Here is a 21,060-nt window from a genome sequence, read left to right as displayed (position 1 = left end):
GTGATCGGAAGCTAGTCTCCGTTCAAAAGATTAGCTTACTCATTTCAAACTTTTATTATGCCTCTGTTTATAAATCTTTCTTTTACCAACTCGTTGGCTCGGTGCGACATACAGAAAACGGGCTACACTCGTTGGGTCTTCTGTTTTTCTCCACCTATCATACCTAGCTATGAATTTGCTTATGGTTTTAGCTGGGCCACATCAAGTTCTAAGCTCTTCTAGGAGCGATGGATCTGTATTGACTGTGTTTCTTGATATCTTTTGGACATTATATTTTTTCAAATCTTGTTCTCATGACCTCGTGACTTCTGTCCCAAACCAAGAGGTCCTGTCAATTTCATCTTTTTTTTTATTTTAATGACCTAAACATTAATATCAATTTTTCTCTTCCTCTTTCTTCTGATGGCAAGTCCTATACTTAATCCTAGTACATTTTACGTGTAAGGCTGGAACAAATTTGGCTACTGGTCATTGTAGTCCCTCAATTTTGTTTATATCCTTTAACTTACGCGGGTACCAAAACACTTTTGCATATTTTCATGTAGGGTGGATCAGGCATTCTATTAATTCCTTAATCTTCTCGTCCATGCAGTGAAAAACCATATTATACTATAACAGAGAGAAAGAGATGAAAGCTCTTTTATCGATAAAAAAAAAAGAAACAACGGGTACCTTCCACGTCTGTTCTCCAACCCTGTCTTTCCTTTCAAAATTTTCTCTTTCCTAAAAGTCTCTCTACCCCTAATCTTAAGCTACAAAGCCACATTTATGTTTGCCAGTTGTCTGTGTGTTTCCCCCACGATTTTGCTGATATATTTCTCAGGTGACGAAATATTCATGACCAGCACTCCAAGATGTTTCTCTTCTTTTGTTTTTATAACTGATTTACTTCCTGTAGAGTAATTCATTGATGGTGTTTTTTAGTTTTTATCCATTCCCAATACTTAGAATATTAAAACGTACAGGTTCATTTTCCGCAACTGACCCTATGTTATACTGTCTAGGTCTTGTAGTAATAATCTGCAGCCTTCCTCATCTTTTATTCTTCTCATGATTCTCGTATCGTCTGCAAACATGTTCATCCAGCTTGATGCACCTTCCATCATGCCATTTACATGTATCAGGAACATAACAGGTGTCAGAACCGAACCTTATGGGACTCTGCTTGTCACAGCTCTCCATCCTGACATCTTGTTCTTCACTACTGTTCTTGCACCGGTCTTTCGGGAAATATTTTATATGTGCAATAAGCAATAAAATGCAATAATTATGTCCTTTAACATTATCTAATTTCCATTGAGTCTATTTAGAAGCACCTTGTCAAATGTGTGTGTGTGTGTGTGTGTGTGTGTGTGTGTGTGTGTGTGTGTGTGTGTGTGTGTGTGTGTGTGTGTGTGTGTGTGTGTGTGTGTGCGTGTGGGTGCGTGTGGGTGCGTGTGGGTGCGTGTGGGTGCGTGTGGGTGCGTGTGGGTGCGTGTGGGTGCGTGTGGGTGCGTGTGGGTGTGTGTGGGTGAGTGTGGGTGTGTGGGTGTGTGGGTGTGTGTGTGTGTGTGTGTGCGTATGTACGTGTGTATGTGTGCGTATGTACGTGTGTGTGTGTGTGTGTGTGTGTGTGTGTGTGTGTGCGTGTGCGTGTGCGTGTGCGTGTGCGTGTGCGTGTGCGTGTGCGTTGTGCGTTGTGCGTTGTGCGTTGTGCGTATGTGTATGTGTATGTGTATGTGTATGTGTATGTGTGTATATATATATATATATATATATATATTGTGTGTGTGTGTGTGTGTATGTGTACATTGTGTGTGTGTACATTGTGTGTGTGTGTGTGTGTGTGTGTGTGTGTGTGTGTGTGCGTGTGCGTGTGCGTGTGCGTGTGTGTGCGTGCGTGCTTGCGTGTGCGTGCTTGCGTGCGTGCGTGCTTGCGTTTACCTATTTGTATTTACTTAGTTACAGTGTATAGGCTAAGAGCTATGCTCGTAGGGCCCTGTCTCTGCATTCCCAATAGTCAGTTTTGACTTTAGATTATTCCACATTGTTTGACTTTACTATTACTTTATCTAAACTCCCCCCACCCTCTCTCTCTGCGTTTGTGTGTGTTCGTGTGTTAGTATTACAAGATGAGATAAGCAATGGCAAAAGAATATGCATTAGTATTTCTCAAAATGAGAGTTGAATTTTGATTAGAATTTCTGGAGAGAAAACATCAAAGAAAAGTTTATTAGATTTTATGACTGATATGGATCTGGGTGTGGATCCAGGATATTTCTATTACATCAGACACTTTTGAGATTTTTTCTTTTATAAATGTCTATAAACCTAAACTAATACCTATAACTTAATATATTTATTTCTAAAATAATTATCAGGCATTTTCATTAGGCAAAATGCCGATTACCATGGTTTTGAGGAATCCTTAAATATATTTATTTATCTATTTATTTTTATTTGTGTTGATATTGATGTTAGCTGAGTTGTACGTTCTGGTTTTCGGTTTTAACCTTTTTATTATGATTTTTATTTTTATTTTTTATTCTATAGTTCCCTTTTCAGTAGGGAAGTGGTCAAATCTATCCTTTCTATGCAGTGTGGTGCATCCTGCTCAAACGATTTTATTCACTTATGTGGAATCCCTTGATAAAAGGAAAGAACTTGTCTCCACGAGTCTCTTTTCTAATAGGACGCACATTCACACACACACACACACACACACACACACACACACACACACACACACACACACACACACACACACACACACACACACACACACACACACACACACACACACACACACAGACTTGACGGGGCAGTGGTAGCGTTCGCGGCCGCCACTAAGGAGGTCCGGGTTCGAATCCAGCCCAGGGCTGAAATAATTTCAGTATCGCTCCGCTATGAGTTGTTACTCCAACTCTCGTGGGCAGGGAGTTGGGTGTATGTGCGTGTAAGGTCACAGCATTACCCGTAGATCGGTCATATATGAGCTCTGAGCTTTCTCCCGGGAGGGAAATAGCTGTCGATCACGAATTCAACACATGATCCAAGACCTTGGTGAATCACACACACGCACGCTTCGAATTATGTTCTGCCTAACTCCTGGCGGTTTTGTTTAGCTGAAGAATACGCATCGCGCTCAAGACGTTACAGTGTTATGACAGAACTGCTGAAGCCTCTGTTAGGCAGAGAGATTTTTGTGACTTCAACGACATGGCAAAAGCAGAGACTCTGCCTTTGGCTGTGCTGTGATTCTAATTCCGCGGTGACAACGACATGTGATATCTTCTTTGGATTCACGAAAAGGAAAAGAAAGGGACAAACAAAGCGGGACTCGTGCAGGGCAGATAAATGGGCGGTGCAGTAGTTATCTGCCTATTACATATACATTCCAAGACTAGAAACCATGTGGAAAATCATTACTCAGCCCACGTTTTCGTTCAACATCACTTCCTGGCGTGCGAAACCATCTCTGTTGTTGATTGCTACCACTAGTTACTGCTCAAACTTCATTCCAAATGTATAATTCTTTTAATATCACTTTAAAGAAATATTTGAAAACAGCTACGTCTCTTTCAAACCAAGACGAGGACGCTCATCTCACAGAAACAATTCCTTAACGATCAAAACTGGCCGAGAGCCAGCAGAATCAATGAAGTCTGTAAGCTGTGCCAAGACTTCTGACCAGTTTCTTGCCTAATAGTGGGTGGGCACAAAGACTACCCTCTCATTTTCGATCCTCCAACTTGCCTGCTATATTATGCAATCATTTCTATGAGAATTAGCTTTAAAACACTAGATTTATGATATCTAATACTAAGGCTTCACAATATACATCCGGCCCTGTAAACTGCGTGAAATGCAAATGTGTTCTTGAAAAGCCATATCCATGTTTGCATAATAACATACCCAAGCCTCTTGTTCACCTTAGGAATTCCTTAGGATTTCCGGTTAAATCTTGTAGCTACTTCGCGAAACTGACATCATCTTTAAAAAGGATCTCTTCTCATTCAAAGCCCGCACACCTCCCCCCTTCCCACCTCCTCCTCCCTCCCTTCACCACCTCTGGCCCAGCCTCTCATTCATCCACCACTTCCATTCCTTTGTTCGCCCTCCATGGATGCATTTTCTCCCCCCCCCCTCCTCCGCCCATTCATTCCGTGCCCCAACTCAACTCCCTCTCCCCCTCCAACCCCCTACCACTGGCTGTTGCCCAGTGTCTCGTGTACAGAGTCGCTCTGTTGGACGCGTGTGGAGACAAACTCGTTCTGTTCCAGCCCGAGTCTTATTATCCTTTCAAGCCGCGTCACCTTGGCGGCTCACTGGTCGCGTCGAGAACGACGACATCGCCTTCACAGCTGGAGGTGCCCAGGCGACGCGACGGGACGGGTCTTGGCTTGCGTCCACCCGCCCGGCAGAGGGCTTGACCCTCAACCTCCCCCCGAAAGACCCCCCACCAAGTGCCCCCAAGCCCTTCCCCCCTTTTCATTCTCCCCCCCCCTCTCTCTCTCTCGCTTGCTTTTCGGCTCCATTGTATTTCCTTTTCATCGATGATTAAACACTTCTAATGAGTGGCTATCTCTTCTTGCAGGGGTGTAAAGGGAGAATGAAAACCACTCTTTGGAAATCTACGACATCTCAATAATGTATTACCTTTTGGTCGACGGTGTGGCTTTTATCAGGAAAATAATTGTTGACGTGGCGGGAAAATGTCTGGGTGCCGATAATAATGATAACAATTATTGTCTCGGGTTTGACTGATTGGAAACCCGCAGCCCCACAATAAGTGGCAACGGTCTTCAGACCCTCCCACATATAGGGTGCTCCAGAAAAAATGCCACAAATTTGCCACAAATTTGAAAAGCTAACATGATGGCGATTTGTTCAGCACTCAAGCAAACTTCTTGAAGTGCACGTGCTCGATGTGAGCACCACGTCGATTAAAACATGCTTTGATCCGGAGGCAGAAATTCTCCGCGACTTTGCAGCATGTCTCCGCCGTCACATTGGCTGCATAAGCTTCGACACTCTGCTTTAACTGGTCAAGGGTGGTTGGCTTGTTTGCATACACCTCTCCCTTAGACGCTCCCCAGAACCAAAAGTCCAAAGGGCTGAGGTCAGGGCTATGAGGTGCCCACTCGTGTGTTGTGCGGAAACTGATCACGCGGGATCCGAAAAGCTCCTTCAGCAAGGCGAGAGAATCGTGAGCTGTATGGGCCGTAGTTCCATCTTGCTGAAACCACATTCTGCTCTTCTGGTGGACAGTGAACCTTTGACCAAGTTCAGTGTTGAACTTGTTGATGATTTCACAGTAACGCTCGCTGTTGACTGTCACTGTCTTGCCACGCCCGTCCTGAAACCAATACGGTCCGAGAAGACCATGTCTGGGGTTGAATGCGATCCATGCAGTCACTTTGGCGCCCTTCAGATGTTTCTCACTCATCTCCTCGGGAGGTTTCTCGCCCCAGAAAACGTTGTGATTGTTTACCGTCTCATTGAGGTGATAATGAGCCTCATCACTGAACCAGATGTTGTTCAACCACCCAGGTGAGCGCTCCAGCTTCTCTTACAACCACTCACACATTTCAATGCGCCTGGTCTTGTCCTCATCCTTCAAGACATGATGAATGGAAATCCTGTAGGGGAAGAGCTTCAGATCATTCCTCATGGAGCGCAGCAGTGTGGTTGGTGAAAGGCTTAGCTCTTGTGCACGTCTGCAATGGGACTTTTTGGGGCTTCTCACAACTGAGTCCTTGATTTGCCGGCGTTTCTCTGGCGTGAGGATTGGTTTTGCGCCACTTCTAGCCTTGTTGCAATTGTGGAGTGTTTGCTCCTTTTCGAAGTGTTTAACAATCCTCCAGATTGACTTGTTGTCCAGTGTTTTGACGCTACGGTGAAGTCCAAATTCGTTCTGGAATTTGCGACGAACCTCCACGTACGAATATGTCTCGTACCAGAATTGCACAATTCTTTTCTTCTGCTTTAAAGTAAACATTTTACAGCTGATCTAAAAAAAAAAACACGGTTAAAATTGCCACTAAGTAGTTAACAAGCCCTGAAAAGGAAGTATTGGTAAAGCAAAAATTACGATTTTCACAGCCGAAACAAGTTGTGGCATTTTTTCTGGAGCGCCCGGCGTATCTCTCTGGGAAGAAAAAGAGGATCAGTCACCGGTTGTCAGTTTTCCTTGAAGTGAAGGAAAAGCCAAAGTTTATGGAAAACTTAGGTCTAGTCTGGAGACCGAACGCCAGCCCCTTGGGGCTGCACCTCCAGATGGAGGCAAGGGTGTCGATGATCTTGATGATGCGTGTATGATCTAGATTGAAATCTAGCTAGACCTGGTCTTGTTTAGTGAGACTAATCTAAATTATGTGTACACTTCCCTAAATTTTACTCCAAGAGCTTCGATAGAGTTACGATAGATTAAATGTAGCGAAATTGCTCTAACATTAGTGTACACAGGAGTTCGTTTGACGAGAGAATCATAGGACAGTCAGAACCTGGACTTGTGTGTGGTGAGAAGTCACGGTCCAGGAGTGGCTGCAGCTGCAACATAAGTCATAATGAAAGATTCGAAGAAAAAGAAAAGAAAAAAGTTTGTTGGTCAGAAAATGGATAGACCGATGAAATGAAGAGAGAGCACATGCAAATTGTCGAAAGAAATGGTTGGTGACGAGGCAATATCCCATAATAACTTTCTACATATGTATGCCGAAAATTATGAGTATTTGCTGGAAAATGTAACCCCTAAAAAAAAAAAAAAAAAGACAAGATGCTCATGTCACTTTTCCTTTTTTTTTTTTTTTTTTTTTTACTTTTCTCATTTTATTATTAATTTGGCAACGCAGATTGTGCCACTTTCGTGTGATTTCTGACTCAGGAATATTTAACGTCTTTGCTGTTTATTTAAAAACACTTTTTTTCTTTTCTTTATTGCTGTACTACATCAACGACACATTCCACGCTTCTGGGAACCTTTCGTATTGCTGTATTAATAGTATTGGCTGATCACTATCCAATTTTCATTTTCCTTGGACGTCATTTTACTCACGTTGTACAGTAGTTCTCTACCTAAAGCGACAAATTATATTTCAGTCGACAAATAGATCGGTTTGTGCTCGTGTCCACTACAACAACGAGACTACAACAACTCTATCGAGATCGGAGACTAAGTCTAGGTATAGCATTCTCACTGATGTTTACATTATTTAGAGAGCTCAAGTTAGAGCAAATCTAGCTAAAATGTCTGTAGTGTACACGGACCTTAAGAACGGGTTGCAAGAAAATTATTATCTCTGACGTTTGTCTTGCAGATAATAGTCACTAATCCCTAACAATGATGAAGAAGAAGGTGAGGAGTCCACGCAAGGCGCTGAGTAGCTGCGGCCTAAGCCGTCACCTTTGCCCTATTATGCGTTTGGACTGTTGGAGTAGGTAACAGTCACTGCTAGGAATCGGGAACTAGTGCGGGATTCGAACCCACAACCAAGTGAATGCGAGACCAGCACACTTACGATTACGCCACCAGTGCACACACTAACAATGATCACGATAGAGTTATTCCTTAAAAGCCTACGACCTGTGTACATTACCTTCAATAATACATCCTTGAGGAATGTTCACATCAAAGGTCTGTTTACAACAATAATTTCTTTTAGACTGGCAGAAAACTTAGGGGATTATAACAATGTATAGAATATTAATCCAAAATTGCAACGCACTATATCTTTAGTATTGTTGTTGATGTTGTGTCGCTCTAGGGGGCAAAGATGGCGAACCCTGCTCGTGACAGTATCAATCTTGTACTTTTGAAAACAAGTTATGCTGTTATAATTTACTTCCGATAATTTAAAAAATATCTTAAGAAAAAAGAAAGTGAAACTGATTACAGTAAAAAAAAAGAAAAAAAAAAGTGACGTAAATTTTACTTGAAAATTCAATAACACTGTAACTTTGTCTTCAATTATTTTTCAATGGAAATAGTTTCCTTGGAAATACGGATATTTTGAAAGCAAGAAATATGGTGAAAATTATTACCAAGTCGAACACAATGAATATTTTTTTTTGGGGGGATAGAGCATTACTAGAGTAACCTTACTAAAATTCAGTCGTGTAAAAAGCAAACCTGTCCCTTTATCGATTTTGATTTTACATAAACATTTCATCGAAACAGTAAGAAAATTAATAATAGTTTCCACATGATACTCGCTTAACTTTGCGTCAGACAACTTGTCCCTACTAGCTTCTCTCATATACAGGATTTGACAAACGCTTTGCACCACATAGCAGTGTAACAATGCTATATTTCTATGTACCGACCTCTCTTTTTTAGTAACGCTTGAAAAAAAAAAAAACTCTGTACACTTGGCCGTTTTTCTTTTACAGTTGACAATTTCTCCGTAACGCACATCCCCAAATCTCTCCTTTACACCCCCAAAAACTTTCTCTCGTACCTTTAAACTTCTTAAAAAAGAGAAGAAGATAAAAAGAGAACTTATTCCAGGCAACCTGCCCTTTAGCGACAAACACCTTTCCTCTACACCTTGCAACCTGCCCTTTGCACCTTACATGTGTCCGCCATACCAGACATATTTCCTGTACACCTGACAACTTTCTCTTCCACAGCTATACCAGTTGTCTATTGCTTCATGCAACTTTCTGCAAACCAGTTATTTTTCAGTTTCACCCATTTATATCCATAAATTGTGTATTTACAATATTTATGAACGATGATGCCACACACTCTAACCAGTCTCGTGTATAAGATCTCTAGGTACTCATCTCTAGCTACAAGTGTTAATCTCCTCTTATATCATACCATTTCCCGTACAAATACTAATCTTCTCATATAACTACACATCTTATTTGTATATCTATTTATTCATATATTTTTATCCAGACTCTTCCTTCTTGGAGGTATGGTCTTTCACGCCGTTTCTACCTCAGTCCCAACCAACCCTCATCTCACTCTATCTCCTTCTCTTTCTCATTACGTTCTTCTTGTGCATTTTTTTCATCTCACTCTCTCTCTCTCTCTCCTATTTCTTTCTCCTGCTTCCTCTTTCCCTATTAGAATATAATTCCTTCCTTTTGCTCCATTTTTACCTTTTCTTCCGTTTGTCCTTTTTTTCCCTCTGTATTCTCTTTCTTACCCTCATTCCTATCTATTTCTCTCTCGTTCTCCTCCTCTCCTTACTGCCCCTCCCACCCTTTTTCTTCTTCACTCTTCTTCTCTCTCTGCTCCATCTTTATCTACATTACTCGCATCACATTCCTCCTCCCGCCTTTCATCTGTTTCTCACACTTTCTTCAGCCTCATTTCTTTTGTTATTTCTCTCCCTCCTCTATCTGCATTCCTCAAAATATAACTGTTTTTTCTCCTTCTATTCCCTCGTCCTTACTTTTTTCTTCCTATCCTACCCCTCCCTGCCCTTCCCACGTCTTGAAGAAAATTGTAAGGTTAAAATCTCAACTCATGAGACTTCGCCAGCATCACTAACAAACCTTTGACCTCCACCATCTCCTCCTCTTCTTCCACCTCCATCTCCTCATCTTCCTTATTCTCTACCCATCCCAGTCCCTGCTGAAGATTTGTCTAGAGTTCCCAGAAGAAAAGAAGATACGAGACGCCCACCCACTCACCAAGGATTCCCCCCCCCCTCCCTCACCTTCTCCCCGTTCCGTCCCTGCAGGTTGTCAACTATGTACTGACATCGCATCCCACCGCAACCACCCTGGAACGCGACGACACTCTTTTGCCTACGTGCAGACTGACATGTCGAGGGTTGTTCGTCTGTATGTTTGTGTTGTATGCATGTACTGTATGGAGCTTGTTTACTTATGTGTCTTTCTTTCTTCGTGTGCGTGTGTGTGTATGTGTGTGCGTATTTGTGTGTAGAGAGGGGGAGCATTTTATCTAGTCATTATTATCTAAACGAATTTCACAGGAAAAGTGTTATACTCATGGAAACGCGTGTATCTTTCATTAATTAGAAACCTGACTTTTGCCTTGGCTTCTTTGAGACTTATCATCATCCCTCTGCAAGCTTGCTGATCATTTTTTTCCTTGTGTCTTCATAATTTTTTTCTGGTTTCATATTTGTTTTTCCCACCCAGACAATCGCCTTGACTCCTTCCTATTTTTTTTTCTTTGCTGTTTATTTTCATCTCAATGTCATCTTACCATTTCTTAAAATCCTCTCCCTGTAATGTATGCATGTGGTAATGATTTACTCCACCCTTTTGTTGTTCTGTTCGAGAAGTTGTACTTCTTTTTCATTTTTGTTTCTTTAAATCTTCTGCAGTTCAAGCCTGTTTCCTTTTGTTCTTCCCGCTTATGTCTTCACATAACTTTGTTTATGAACAACAGTATTTCTTTTTGACACATTTATGCTGGGTGATCATATCCTCTCTTATTTCTTCTAGTATTATTTCTAGTTTCTTCATTCCTTTTTCATGCATCAATCCTTGAATCCTTGGCAATACTTTTTTTTATTCTTTTCAACTTCTAAACTTTTACAGGCGTGGACTGCCACGACTGCATACTTTTCTAGCAAGTAGGGGTTGTTGTTGTTGTTGTTCCCTAGACTGTCTGGCCGACCAGACCCCTCTCCCTGAGGAACTCCACGGATGGAACGGGGTTTTCCCATAAATCCTCTATAGAGAGTATATTGTATTTTAGAAGGAAATCAAGAGAGGAAGGGCAGGTGAGTCAAGTAGAGAAGAGAAGATAAAAGGAGCAGATGGACAGATCTCAACGGAAGAGGAGGCGGTAAGGGGAAGATGGGCAGAGTATTTTAGAGAGTTGTTAAATGTGGAGGAGGATAGAGAGGGACTGATGGAAGTAGTGGGAGACGCTATGAAAATGACGGTGATCGGAGAGGAAAATAGAGAAGAAATAAGTAAAAACGAAGTGTAAGTAATTTTGAAAGTTATGAGAACATGAAAGGCACCTGGGTTGGACGTATGTCATGCAGTGTCTGAAGAAGGGAAGTACAGTAATACTGGACTGGCTAGTGAGGTTTAACGTGTGTCTAAGGGAGGGTAGAGTGCCTGAGACTGGAGGAGTGCCTGTATAGTTCCGTTTTACAAGGGAAATGGGGACAAATGTGAGTGTAGTAGTTTCAGTGATTAGTTTGTTGAGTGTAGTTGGAAAGGCTTATGGGAGGGTTTCAATTGAGAGGATTAAGAGAGGAACAGAGGGAGTAATTGGTGAGGAACAGTTTGGGTTTAGAAAAAGTAGGGGTTGTGTGGTAAGACAGATATGTGAGAAAGCTTTAGGAAAAGTAGGGGTTGTGTGGTAAGACAGATATGTGAGAAAGCTTTAGGAAAAGGTAAGGATGTTTTTAAGCCTTTGTGGATTTGGAAAAGGCTTATAACAGGGTAGACAGGAAGGCACTGTGAGAAGTTTTGCAGATATATGAGACCTGGGGAAAGCTGTTAAGGGCAGTCAAGAGTTTTTACTAAAGTAGTAGAGCCTGAGTTAGAATGGAAAATAGAGAGAGTGAGTGGTTTGAGGTTAAGGTTGGGCTGCATCAGGGATGTGGCATGTCACCATGGCTGTTCAATGTGTACATGGATGGGATGATGTGGGAGGTAAAGCTGAGGGTAATGGGCAGGGGATTGGAGATGGTTAAAGAAAATGAAGAAAAGTGGGAGGTGAGCCAGTTGTTTTTTGCTGATGATACTGCATTTGTGGCACAGTCAGAGGAAGGATTAAGGGAGTTAGTGACAGAGTTTGGGAAGGTATGTGATAGAAAGTTAAAGTTAAATGTGAATAAAAGCAAGGTGATGAGATGCACAAAGGGAGAGGATGGCAGTGAATTGAAAGTTTAAAAGGAGAGAGGCCGGAGGAAGTGGGTAGCTTTAGGTATTTGGGATCACATATGGTGGGAAAGGAAGGAGTGGAGGTAAATTGTAGATTGAGAGAGGCAAGTAAATGCATTTGGAGATTAAAAAGTGTTATGAGAAATAAGCGACTGAGAATTAATTCAAAGAGATTGTATGAATGGGTTATTGTATCATTGGCATTGTATGGGACAGACTTGGAATTTAAGAGAGGCAGAGAGGAAATGTTTGAATATGTTTGAGATGAAATGTCTGAGAAGTATGGCAGGGTTTACTAGGTTGAATAGAATGAGAAACGAGGAGGTGAGGAGAGCAGGAGTGGAAAAGGAGATGGCAGATAGGGCTGATGAAAGGTTATTGGAATGGTTTGGACACATGGAAAGAATGAGTGATGAAAGATTAGTAAAAGAGGTGGGGAAGGGAGAGGTGGAGGGACTGAACCTGAGGGGATGACCAAGGATGAGATGGATGGATGGGGTGAAGGGGGCATTGAGGAAGAGAGGAATGTCTGTTGAGCAAGGAAGGGAGAATGCAGGAGTTAGGGATGAATGGAAAGTGACTGTGTATAGATGTTACCATTATGCAAGGAAGGGGGGGGCAGGGAATGGGGGGTAGGGGGTGCTTATGTTTGAATATTTTGGTGCAGCCCAAAGGGATTTCTCCCTATTTTCTCTCTTTTTTGCATGAGGGGACAGAAAGGGGAGTCATCAGTTAAGTGAATTGGCCTTGCTGTGGATGTGCTGTGTCTTGCTACATTGCTTCTGACCCAGGGCAATGGGCAAGATACAGGGATGACCTGTCATCCATGAGGAGCTAATATGAAGGGAAGGAAAGGATGGTGGATGGGAGTGGAATGGGTGGGAGTAGGTGCGTGCCTTTGACTACCTCCCTTATAAGTGGGAAAAAGCTCATGGTATATAGATATTGTAAAAATTAAATGGGTGGGAGTGATTTCTATGCCTTTAACTTTTTGGCTACCCCCCATGTAAGGGGGAGGAAGCCTTTGGTATATGTATGTATGTATATAGATATTGTGTTTTTGTCCCAATTGGGCACTGTTTCCCAACCCTAGGGTCGCCAAGCATTTTTCCTGTGATCACCAAGGCATCTTGTATGCTAAATTTGTTTTAATATCAAGCTTCCAAATTCACATTGCTATGATAAAATTCAATGATGTTCACTTTGCCTTTTATAACCTTACATTACCTTTCTTACACACACACATTTAACATACTTGTCCCCTACTTTTTATAGTCATATATATTAACACAGATTAGTAGGGTCATGGTCATATCATGAGGATCATATCAAAGTCACTTGAGAAAAAGATTAAGAGACACTGCAGTAGGGGTTGACTATGCACTATGCACAATGAACACTGGCTACCTAACAGATGAAAAATAATGATTGTTGAAGATTCAAATCACTTCCTTGTGGGCTTGACATGATCTGCACATTTGGATTTACTTTCCTTGTGTGAAATGTAACTGGTAGGCAAATTGCACCCAAGATGAATGTAGTTGTAGAAGGATCAGTCTGTTATGTTTAGTAATCAAAATGTATGGGGTGTTGAGAGGATAACGAAGGGAACAGGAATTGGGGGAGTTATGTGAGTTTAGGTGAGGAAGAGAGTTCATAGATCAAATGTTTGAAGCAAGACAGATGTACAAGATGTTTTTGTCAAAGTGTATCTTTGGGATTTCATATATTTGGAGAAGGTATATTACAGGGTTGACAGAAAAGTGTTGTGTGCTGCAGATGTATGGAATGGGGAAAAAGTCTGCTAAAAACAGATGAGCCTTTATACAAGTAATAGAGTTGGTGAGAGGGCCAGAAATGGAAAGTGAATGGTCTGATTGAGGGCAGGGCTGCATTAGGATTGTGTGGTGGCACCATGGTTGTTCAGTGTGAACATAGATAGGGTGGCAAGGGAGTGGATGCAAGAATGCTGGGCCTGGGTTGGTGAGTAATGGTAGGAGGTGGGCAACTTGTTTACAGAAAGTGCTGTGCCTGAGGGTGATTAAGGATAGACTAAAGTGGTTGATGGCAGAGCTTGGGGAGGGTGTGTAGGAGAAAGCTGGAAATAAATGTGAGTAAGAGATGGGTGCAGTAGTGATGAGGGGAGTATTGTGATTTGCTGCATTGTATTTGACTCAAATGATGTGGCAGGAGTTAGGAAGAACCCTTCATCCATGAAGTACTAAGATGGGAAGGAATAATGCTTGGGTTTTAGATGGGTGTGGAGTGGGTATACACTTTGACTCAGTCATCCCCTTGTAAGGGGAAAAAGGCCCTTTGGTATGTATATATGATGATATTCAGAGTCTATGGAAAAGAATAAACTTTTTACATTTCTTCACTTTATTGAATAGTACAAATAGCCATTGGTATATATATGTATGTACCACTATTTGGCTAAAACCCTTGTCGGGGAAAAAAACCCTTGGTATATGTATGTACCAATATCATAGTAGTGGTGATCTCCACTGGACTCTACATTGCATATAAACAGATCTGGTCCCTGTATATCCAAAATAACTGCAAATGTCCCTAAATGCTTGCTTTATTAAGCTTTTGTGACATCTTTGATCACAATTTCTCCAAGTAGGAGGCAGGACTTGCCACCAATTGACAAAGATATGCGTCCCAAGTGAAGACCTTCTTCTGCTGGTATTCGTACAACACTGCAACAAACCATAATAAAAGTTACTATGCTTATTCAAATGGAGGAAAAACTATTTAGGTCTTAACAGTTCCTTTCTCCACATTCTTCATTCTGTTTTCAGTCTATACACGTACAAACAAGTATTGCTATTAATGAAAACAAAATTGTATATGAATCATATTATCTATCAATGAATTAATATGTCTTAGAAGATAGGAGTTAAAGAGAGTGAAACAATATTAACATTGTAATGTATGGGATATTCTTGTTCTATCAATTTTTCAAGTGGATGGGAGGGTCACCATGTAATGAAGTGGTGGGGGTACACCACCTCCTGCTGTCAGGCCCAGCTATGGAGGCACAGTGTCTCAGTGCACTGCTTTTGACATAAGCAGAGAGGTAGGGGGACCCTTCATCCATGATATATTAATATGAGACGGAATGAATGTGTTTTGGATAAATGTGGGGGTGGATATATGTTTTGAGTTGGATAGTTTGTCTCTAATGAAGGTCTTGGTGAAAAGACCCTTTGATATATGTGTATCATTTTCTTTCTTTCCTTCCAGGAGAGTTTTTTCAAAAGACCAATGACAAGCTGGCACAATACAGATACAAAAGTAATGAGATGGGGATGGAGGATATCTAAGGATTTTAACGAGAATAAGAAGCAATTCAGGAAGCAGGTAAACGACGTGAGAAAGCAAAATGAGATGAAAAGTAGGATTAATGATCAATCGATTGCCTTAATTCTCTCTTGCAGGAGACTTGCCACTCCTAGGAAATTGACCACAGCAACCAGTTCTAGTCAAAAGTCAAACAGATTTTTGTGTAGCTGTCTGGAGGAAATTGAATATAGAGCAATGTAGTATAATTTCCTGTGTGGTGATTGTATCTAGGCCATTTGGACTTTGTTGACAGGTTAATCATGTGACTGTACAGTTTTCATACGGGATGAAAACTTGTATGTAAATGTATATGTTGGTGCTAATTTTTGTTTGTCTTGGGAATTCATTTTCTGGTGGCTGATTTCTGGGACAGTGTGCTTTTGGGTGGATGTATTGTACTGGGAGTAGGTTGTTGTAGATTGTTGTAGATGAGTAAAATACTGCAATTGTTTTTATATTGCACAAATGGGGGTTTGTGTGATGGCTCTTGTATAGAATTGTGTGCTTATTATTGTCATGGAACAGGTTGTCATCTTGGTCTATAACTTTTTTTTTTTAAGAGAGAGAACAGCATTCAGTTACAATAAGGAAGTGCACAAGCTACTAACTAATGTGTGGTCAAACCAAAAGAAGGATTTCAACATGCTGAAGAAACTCTACTACATCTTGTTACCAATAATTTTTTTTTTTTTTTCCACTGCCATGAGTATGGGTGGGAAAGAAAACTATCAATTAGTTATTCTAAAATTGATGGATTTATGGGAGAAGAAAAAAAAAAGTGCTAGCTTTGTGCTGACAATACTCTACTTTTAAAAGGTTCCATGTACTTGCCTGCTTATCCAACTGTTCTGCAACACATCTTTGGTGGTTTCTATCTGCAACAATGAATCTGGGCAAGTTTGAGGGGAGTCTAAAGCACATTCCCATAGCACACTCCTGCAATAGGGTCAATTAACTTTTTTGTTATCACTTATTCCTCATGAGGTCTCCTAAGAATTCTGGAAGGCTATGACATCAATGCAAATGAATAAGTAATAACAAATATTGTTTTGAGTGTCTGTGGCTGAAATCAGAGGTGTGGAAAAAGAGGTTCTGCCTTTCCCCCCACTACTCTCGCCCCTGTGGTGGGGGAAAAGAATACTGCCACCAAGTATTTCCACTTGGATCGTAAGAGGCGAGAAGAAAGGGACGGGGATTGGGACTAGGCATCCTTCTCCTTGTAGCCCCACAGGGGACTTTCCTAAAAATAAAAGAGAAGGCATAAGAGGTCTGGAAGTTCTCGGACCAGCACCCTAAGGTTTGGGTCTTTTAATGTGCGTGGATGTGGTACAGATGAGAGTAAAAGGGAAGAGATAGTATGTTTGTGAGAAGAAAGATGGATGTGTTGGCTTTGAGTGAAACTGAGTTGAAAGGGAAGGGTGAATGTAAGTTTGGGAGGGTATCAGGAGTAAAGAGAGGGCAAGGGAGGGAAGGGGTGGCTATTCTAGTAAGTGAAGAGATAGGTAAACGGGTAGTGGAGTGGAAGGAGGTTTCCTCAAGGATAATGTGGATGAAGGTGAAACTGGGAAAAGAGATGTGGGTCTTTGTAAATGCATATGGGCCTGGCAGTGAGAAGAGTGTAGAGGAAAGGGAGGCCTTTTGGAAAGATTTAAATGAGTGCATAGAGGGTTTAGGAAGAAATGTCAATGTAATAGTACTGGGAGACCTTAATGCTAGGGTAGGAAATGGTCCAATCGATGGAGTGGTTGAGAAATGTGGATTTTCAGGAAAGAATCGTAGTGGAGAGTTGATGGTGGAAATGTGTCTAGAAAGAGAGTTGATGATAGCAAATACAGTGTTTCGGAAGAAAGTCAAGCATAAGTACACATGGGAGAGGGTGGTGGAGGGAAGGGTGGTAGATAGAGCACTAATGGATTATGTAGTGGTAAATAGGATTATGATAGGAAGAGTTAAGGATGTACATGTGCTAAGGGGACAGGGTGGGGGAATATCAGATCATTTTTTGGTGGAAGGTAAGTTGAGAATGGAGGATAGATGGAGAAAGAGGAAAAGGACAAAAGGTAGGGAGGTTCTTAGAGTGAACTCTGAATGAAAAGGAGGAGTAGTGGGAGGGAGTAAAGGATAGAGTACAGTGCTCGACAAAAGTTCGCGGCGCCTCAGCGAATCTAAACAAAAATGCACAAAAATGTAATTAATCATTATATTTATTGGATTTTTACTCACCTAATACTTGGTTGGGAGTCCTTTGCGCTTTAACACAGCCTCAAGATGACGTGGAAGTGAAGCAGCTAGGTTGTGGAGGGTTGTAGGCTCAAAATTATCCCAGATTTCCTGAATGGCTGCCTCGAGCTTGGGTATAGAGCTGACGTCTTTGCCTTGTAACCTCTTCTTTATAATGTGCCACAAATTTTCAATTGGGTTCAAATCAGGGCTATTACCTGGCCAGTCCTTTATAAAGTTCACTTCACAGTCATTGAGCCAAGTAGTGATGGATTTAGCAGTGTGGCAGGGGGCACCATCCTGCTGAAAAACTGTGGCACCTGTTTTTTCAAATGATTCAGGTAAATTTTCACACAGAAGCTCCAAGTACACGTTTTGGTTCACTTTTAAGTTCTTGAGCCCTTGCCGCTGAAACAGCCCCACACCATTAAAGTATCAGGGAATTTGACAGTACCCTTGACATGCCGAGGGTCAAGCGGGTCACTTCCATGTCGCCGGTACACCTTTGCACCACGGTTACAGGTGACACTGAAGGTGGCCTCGTCAGACCACAAAACGTCAAGCCAGTCGTCCTCAGTCCAGTGAGAGTATTTCTTGGCAAATTCAATCCTTCTGGCTTTCTGCTTCTTGGTGACAAGTGGCTTAGCAACAGGCTGGTGACTCACGTACCCAAGCTCATGCACCCTTCGTGACACTGTCCTCACAGACACCTCACCAAACACCCCAGGGTTCTGTTCCTTCACTACCCTTGCTGTCTTACGATGAGATGCCTCTAGAGTTTGTTTTATGATGGTATCTGCCCTTGTAGAAGTCTTTCTAGGGCGTCCTGAGCGTGGTTTGTGAGCAGGCAAAGTGTCTGCGGTACATTTTTTTTTTTTGGTAGCTCCAATCCTGTGACCTTACCATGGCCGATGCAGCTTATAGAAGCAAGCAGTTAATAGCCCAGATCATTGCTCTACGTGAATCAGGCAAGAAAACGAAGGAAATAAGTGAACAGTTAAGCTGTGCAAAGTCTACAGTGAAGAAGTGGTGTGCACGTGCAAGAGATTTGCCAGATGACATTTTGCCTGCTCACAAACCACGCTCAGGACGCCCTAGAAAGACTTCTACAAGGGCAGATACCATCATAAAACGAACTCTAGAGGCATCTCCTCGTAAGACAGCAAGGGTAGTGAAGGAATAGAACCCTGGGGTGTTTGGTGAGGTGTCTGTGAGGACAGTGTCACGAAGGGTGCATGAGCTTGGGTAACCGTGGTGCAAAGGTGTACCGGCGACATGGAAGTGATCCGCTTGACCCTCGGTACGTCAAGGGTACTGTCAAATTCCCTGATACTTTAATGGTGTGGGGCTGTTTCAGCGGCAAGGGCTTGGGGTCATTAGTAGTGTTACCCAAGAACTTAAAAGTGAACCAAAACGTGTACTTGGAGCTTCTGTGTGAAAATTTACCTGAATCATTTGAAAAAACAGGTGCCACAGTTTTTCAGCAGGACGGTGCCCCCTGCCACACTGCTAAATCCATCACTACTTGGCTCAACGACTGTGAAGTGAACTTTATAAAGGACTGGCCAGGTAATAGCCCTGATTTGAACCCAATTGAAAATTTGTGGCACATTATAAAGAAGAGGTTACAAGGCAAAGACGTCAGCTCTATACCCAAGCTCGAGGCAGCCATTCAGGAAATCTGGGATAATTTTGAGCCTACAACCCTCCACAACCTAGCTGCTTCACCTCCACGTCGTCTTGAGGCTGTGTTAAAGTGCAAAGGACTCCCAACCAAGTATTAGGTGAGTAAAAATCCAATAAATAATGATTAATTACATTTTTGTGCATTTTTGTTTAGATTCGCTGAGGCGCCGCGAACTTTTGTCGAGCACTGTAGAGCTGGGTGTGGAGGAGGAATGGGGATGGTTCAAGGAGGGAGTCATAAAGTGTGCAAGGATGGTGTGTGGAACAAGAAGGACAGGGGGAAATAGAAGAAAGGGTAGTGAATGGTGGGATGAGGAAACAAAGAAGGTTGTAGAAGAGAAGAAGCAAGCTTTTACAGATTGGTTACAAAATAGGACAAGGGAGTCATATGAGAGGTACAAAGAAAAGAAAAGAGAAGTAAAGCAAAAGGTAAAGGTTGCAAAGAGGAGAGCAGATGTGAAATGGGGAAAGAGTATAACAGAAAACTTTGAAAGTAATAAAAATATGTTTTGGAAAGAAATTAAGAGAGGAAGAGGAGGCGAATCAAGTAGAGAAGAGAAGGTAAAAGGTGCAGATGGAGAGATGATAATGGAAGAGAAGGCAGTAAGGGAAGATGGGCAGAATATTTTAGGGAGTTGCTAGATGTGAAGGAGGATAGGGAAGGAAAGATAGCTGCAGTGGGAAATGAGAGTGAGGAGAATGGAGGAGAAATAAGGAAGAATGAGGTGAAGGCAGTTGTTAAGATGATGAAAGCAGGTAAGGCACCTGGTCTGGATGGATGCCATGCAGAATGTCTGAAAAAGGGAGGTACAGTGATGGTGGACTGGTTGGTGAGGTTATCTAATGTTTGCTGGAGAGAAGGTAGAGTGCCAGAGGACTGGAGGAGTGCCTGTATAGTTCCTCTTTACAAGGGAAAAGGGGACAAGTGTGAATGTAGTAGTTTCAGAGGGATTAGCTTGTTAAGTGTAGTTGGGAAGGCTTATGGGAGGATCTTGATTGAGAGGATTAGGAGAGGAATAGAAGGAGTAATTGGTGAAGAACAGTGTGGATTTAGGACAGGTAGAGGTTGTGTAGATCAGATCTTTGTGGTAAGACAGATATGTGAGAAAGCTATAGGAAAGGGGAAGGATGTTTTTTGGGCTTTTATGGATCTGGAAAAGGCTTATGACAGGGTAGACAGAAAGGCACTGTGGGAGGTTATGCAGATATACGGGATAGAAGGAAAGCTTTTGGGAGCTGTCAAGACTTTTTATGAGAGTAGTAGAGCTTGTGTCAGGATTGGAAATGGAGAGAGTGAGTGGTTCGAGGTAAAGGTGGGACTGCGTCAAGGATGCGTTATGTCGCCCTGGCTGTTCAACTTATACATGGATGGGGTGGTGCGAGAGGTAAATGCAAGGGTAGTGGGAAAGGGATTGGAGATGGTTAAAGAAAATGGAGAAAAGTGGGAGGTGAGCCAGCTGTTGTTTGCGGACGACACTGCGCTTGCAGCAGGATCGGAGGAGGGATTGAGAAAGTTGGTGGCAGAGTATGGGAGAGTATGTGATAGAAGAAAGCTAAAGATAAATGTGGGTAAAAGTAAGGTGATGAGATGTACAAGGGGTGAAAGTGGCAGTAGACTGGAAGTGAGCATTAAGGGAGAGCGACTGGAGGAAGTGGATAGTTTTAGATACTTGGGTGCAAATGTGGCAGGAAAAGGTGGAGTGAAGGTGGAGGTAGAATGTAGATTGAGAGAAGCGAGTAAATGCCTTGGTGGATTAAAGAGTGTAATGAGGAATAGACATTTGGGAATGGATGCGAAGAGGAGACTGTATGAAGGAGTGATTGTGCCAACAGCACTGTATGGAGCAGAAACATGGAACATAAGAGAAGAAGAGAGAAGGAACTTGAATGTGTTTGAGATGAGGTGTCTGAGAAGTATGGTGGGGGTTACTAGGCTAGATGGAGTGAGAAATGAGGAGGTGAGGAGGAGAACAGGGGTGGAAAAGGAGCTGG

The 21,060-nt window shown here is 42.2% G+C and overlaps 2 protein-coding genes across 10 annotated transcripts in view; one reads left to right on the top strand and one right to left on the bottom strand.

The window, feature by feature from the left end:
• LOC143021430 (uncharacterized) overlaps positions 1–15,986 on the top strand; it is a 254,274-nt gene extending 238,288 nt beyond the window's left edge. For 2 of the 4 annotated variants that reach the window (XR_012965990.1, XR_012965989.1), the window contains exon 5: positions 15,064–15,203. Coding sequence is in view for 2 of the 4 variants with exons in the window: in XM_076178888.1 (XP_076035003.1) it covers positions 15,064–15,363 (300 nt within the window). In the remaining 2 variants the exon portion in view is untranslated. Of the gene's footprint in view, positions 1–15,063 lie in introns of all 4 variants that reach the window. The other 2 variants (XM_076178888.1, XM_076178887.1) reach the window with 1 other exon arrangement.
• Positions 14,176–21,060, bottom strand: part of ENGase (cytosolic endo-beta-N-acetylglucosaminidase) — a 34,602-nt gene continuing 27,717 nt past the window's right edge. For all 6 annotated transcript variants that reach the window (XM_076178879.1, XM_076178880.1, XM_076178882.1 and 3 more), the window contains 2 exons: positions 15,994–16,098; positions 14,176–14,516 (listed from right to left, as the gene is read on the bottom strand). In XM_076178879.1, the coding sequence (XP_076034994.1) occupies positions 14,399–14,516; positions 15,994–16,098 (223 nt within the window). In that variant the 3' untranslated portion in view covers positions 14,176–14,398. The remainder of the gene's footprint in view (positions 14,517–15,993; positions 16,099–21,060) is intronic.

This window comes from Oratosquilla oratoria, chromosome 42 (genome assembly GCF_046742065.1).
Source record: "Oratosquilla oratoria isolate Oo_2021 chromosome 42, ASM4674206v1, whole genome shotgun sequence".
In the NCBI taxonomy this organism is placed as follows: domain Eukaryota; kingdom Metazoa; phylum Arthropoda; class Malacostraca; order Stomatopoda; family Squillidae; genus Oratosquilla; species Oratosquilla oratoria.
Note: the sequence above shows the minus strand (reverse complement) of the source record. Positions and strands in the feature narration are given on the sequence as shown.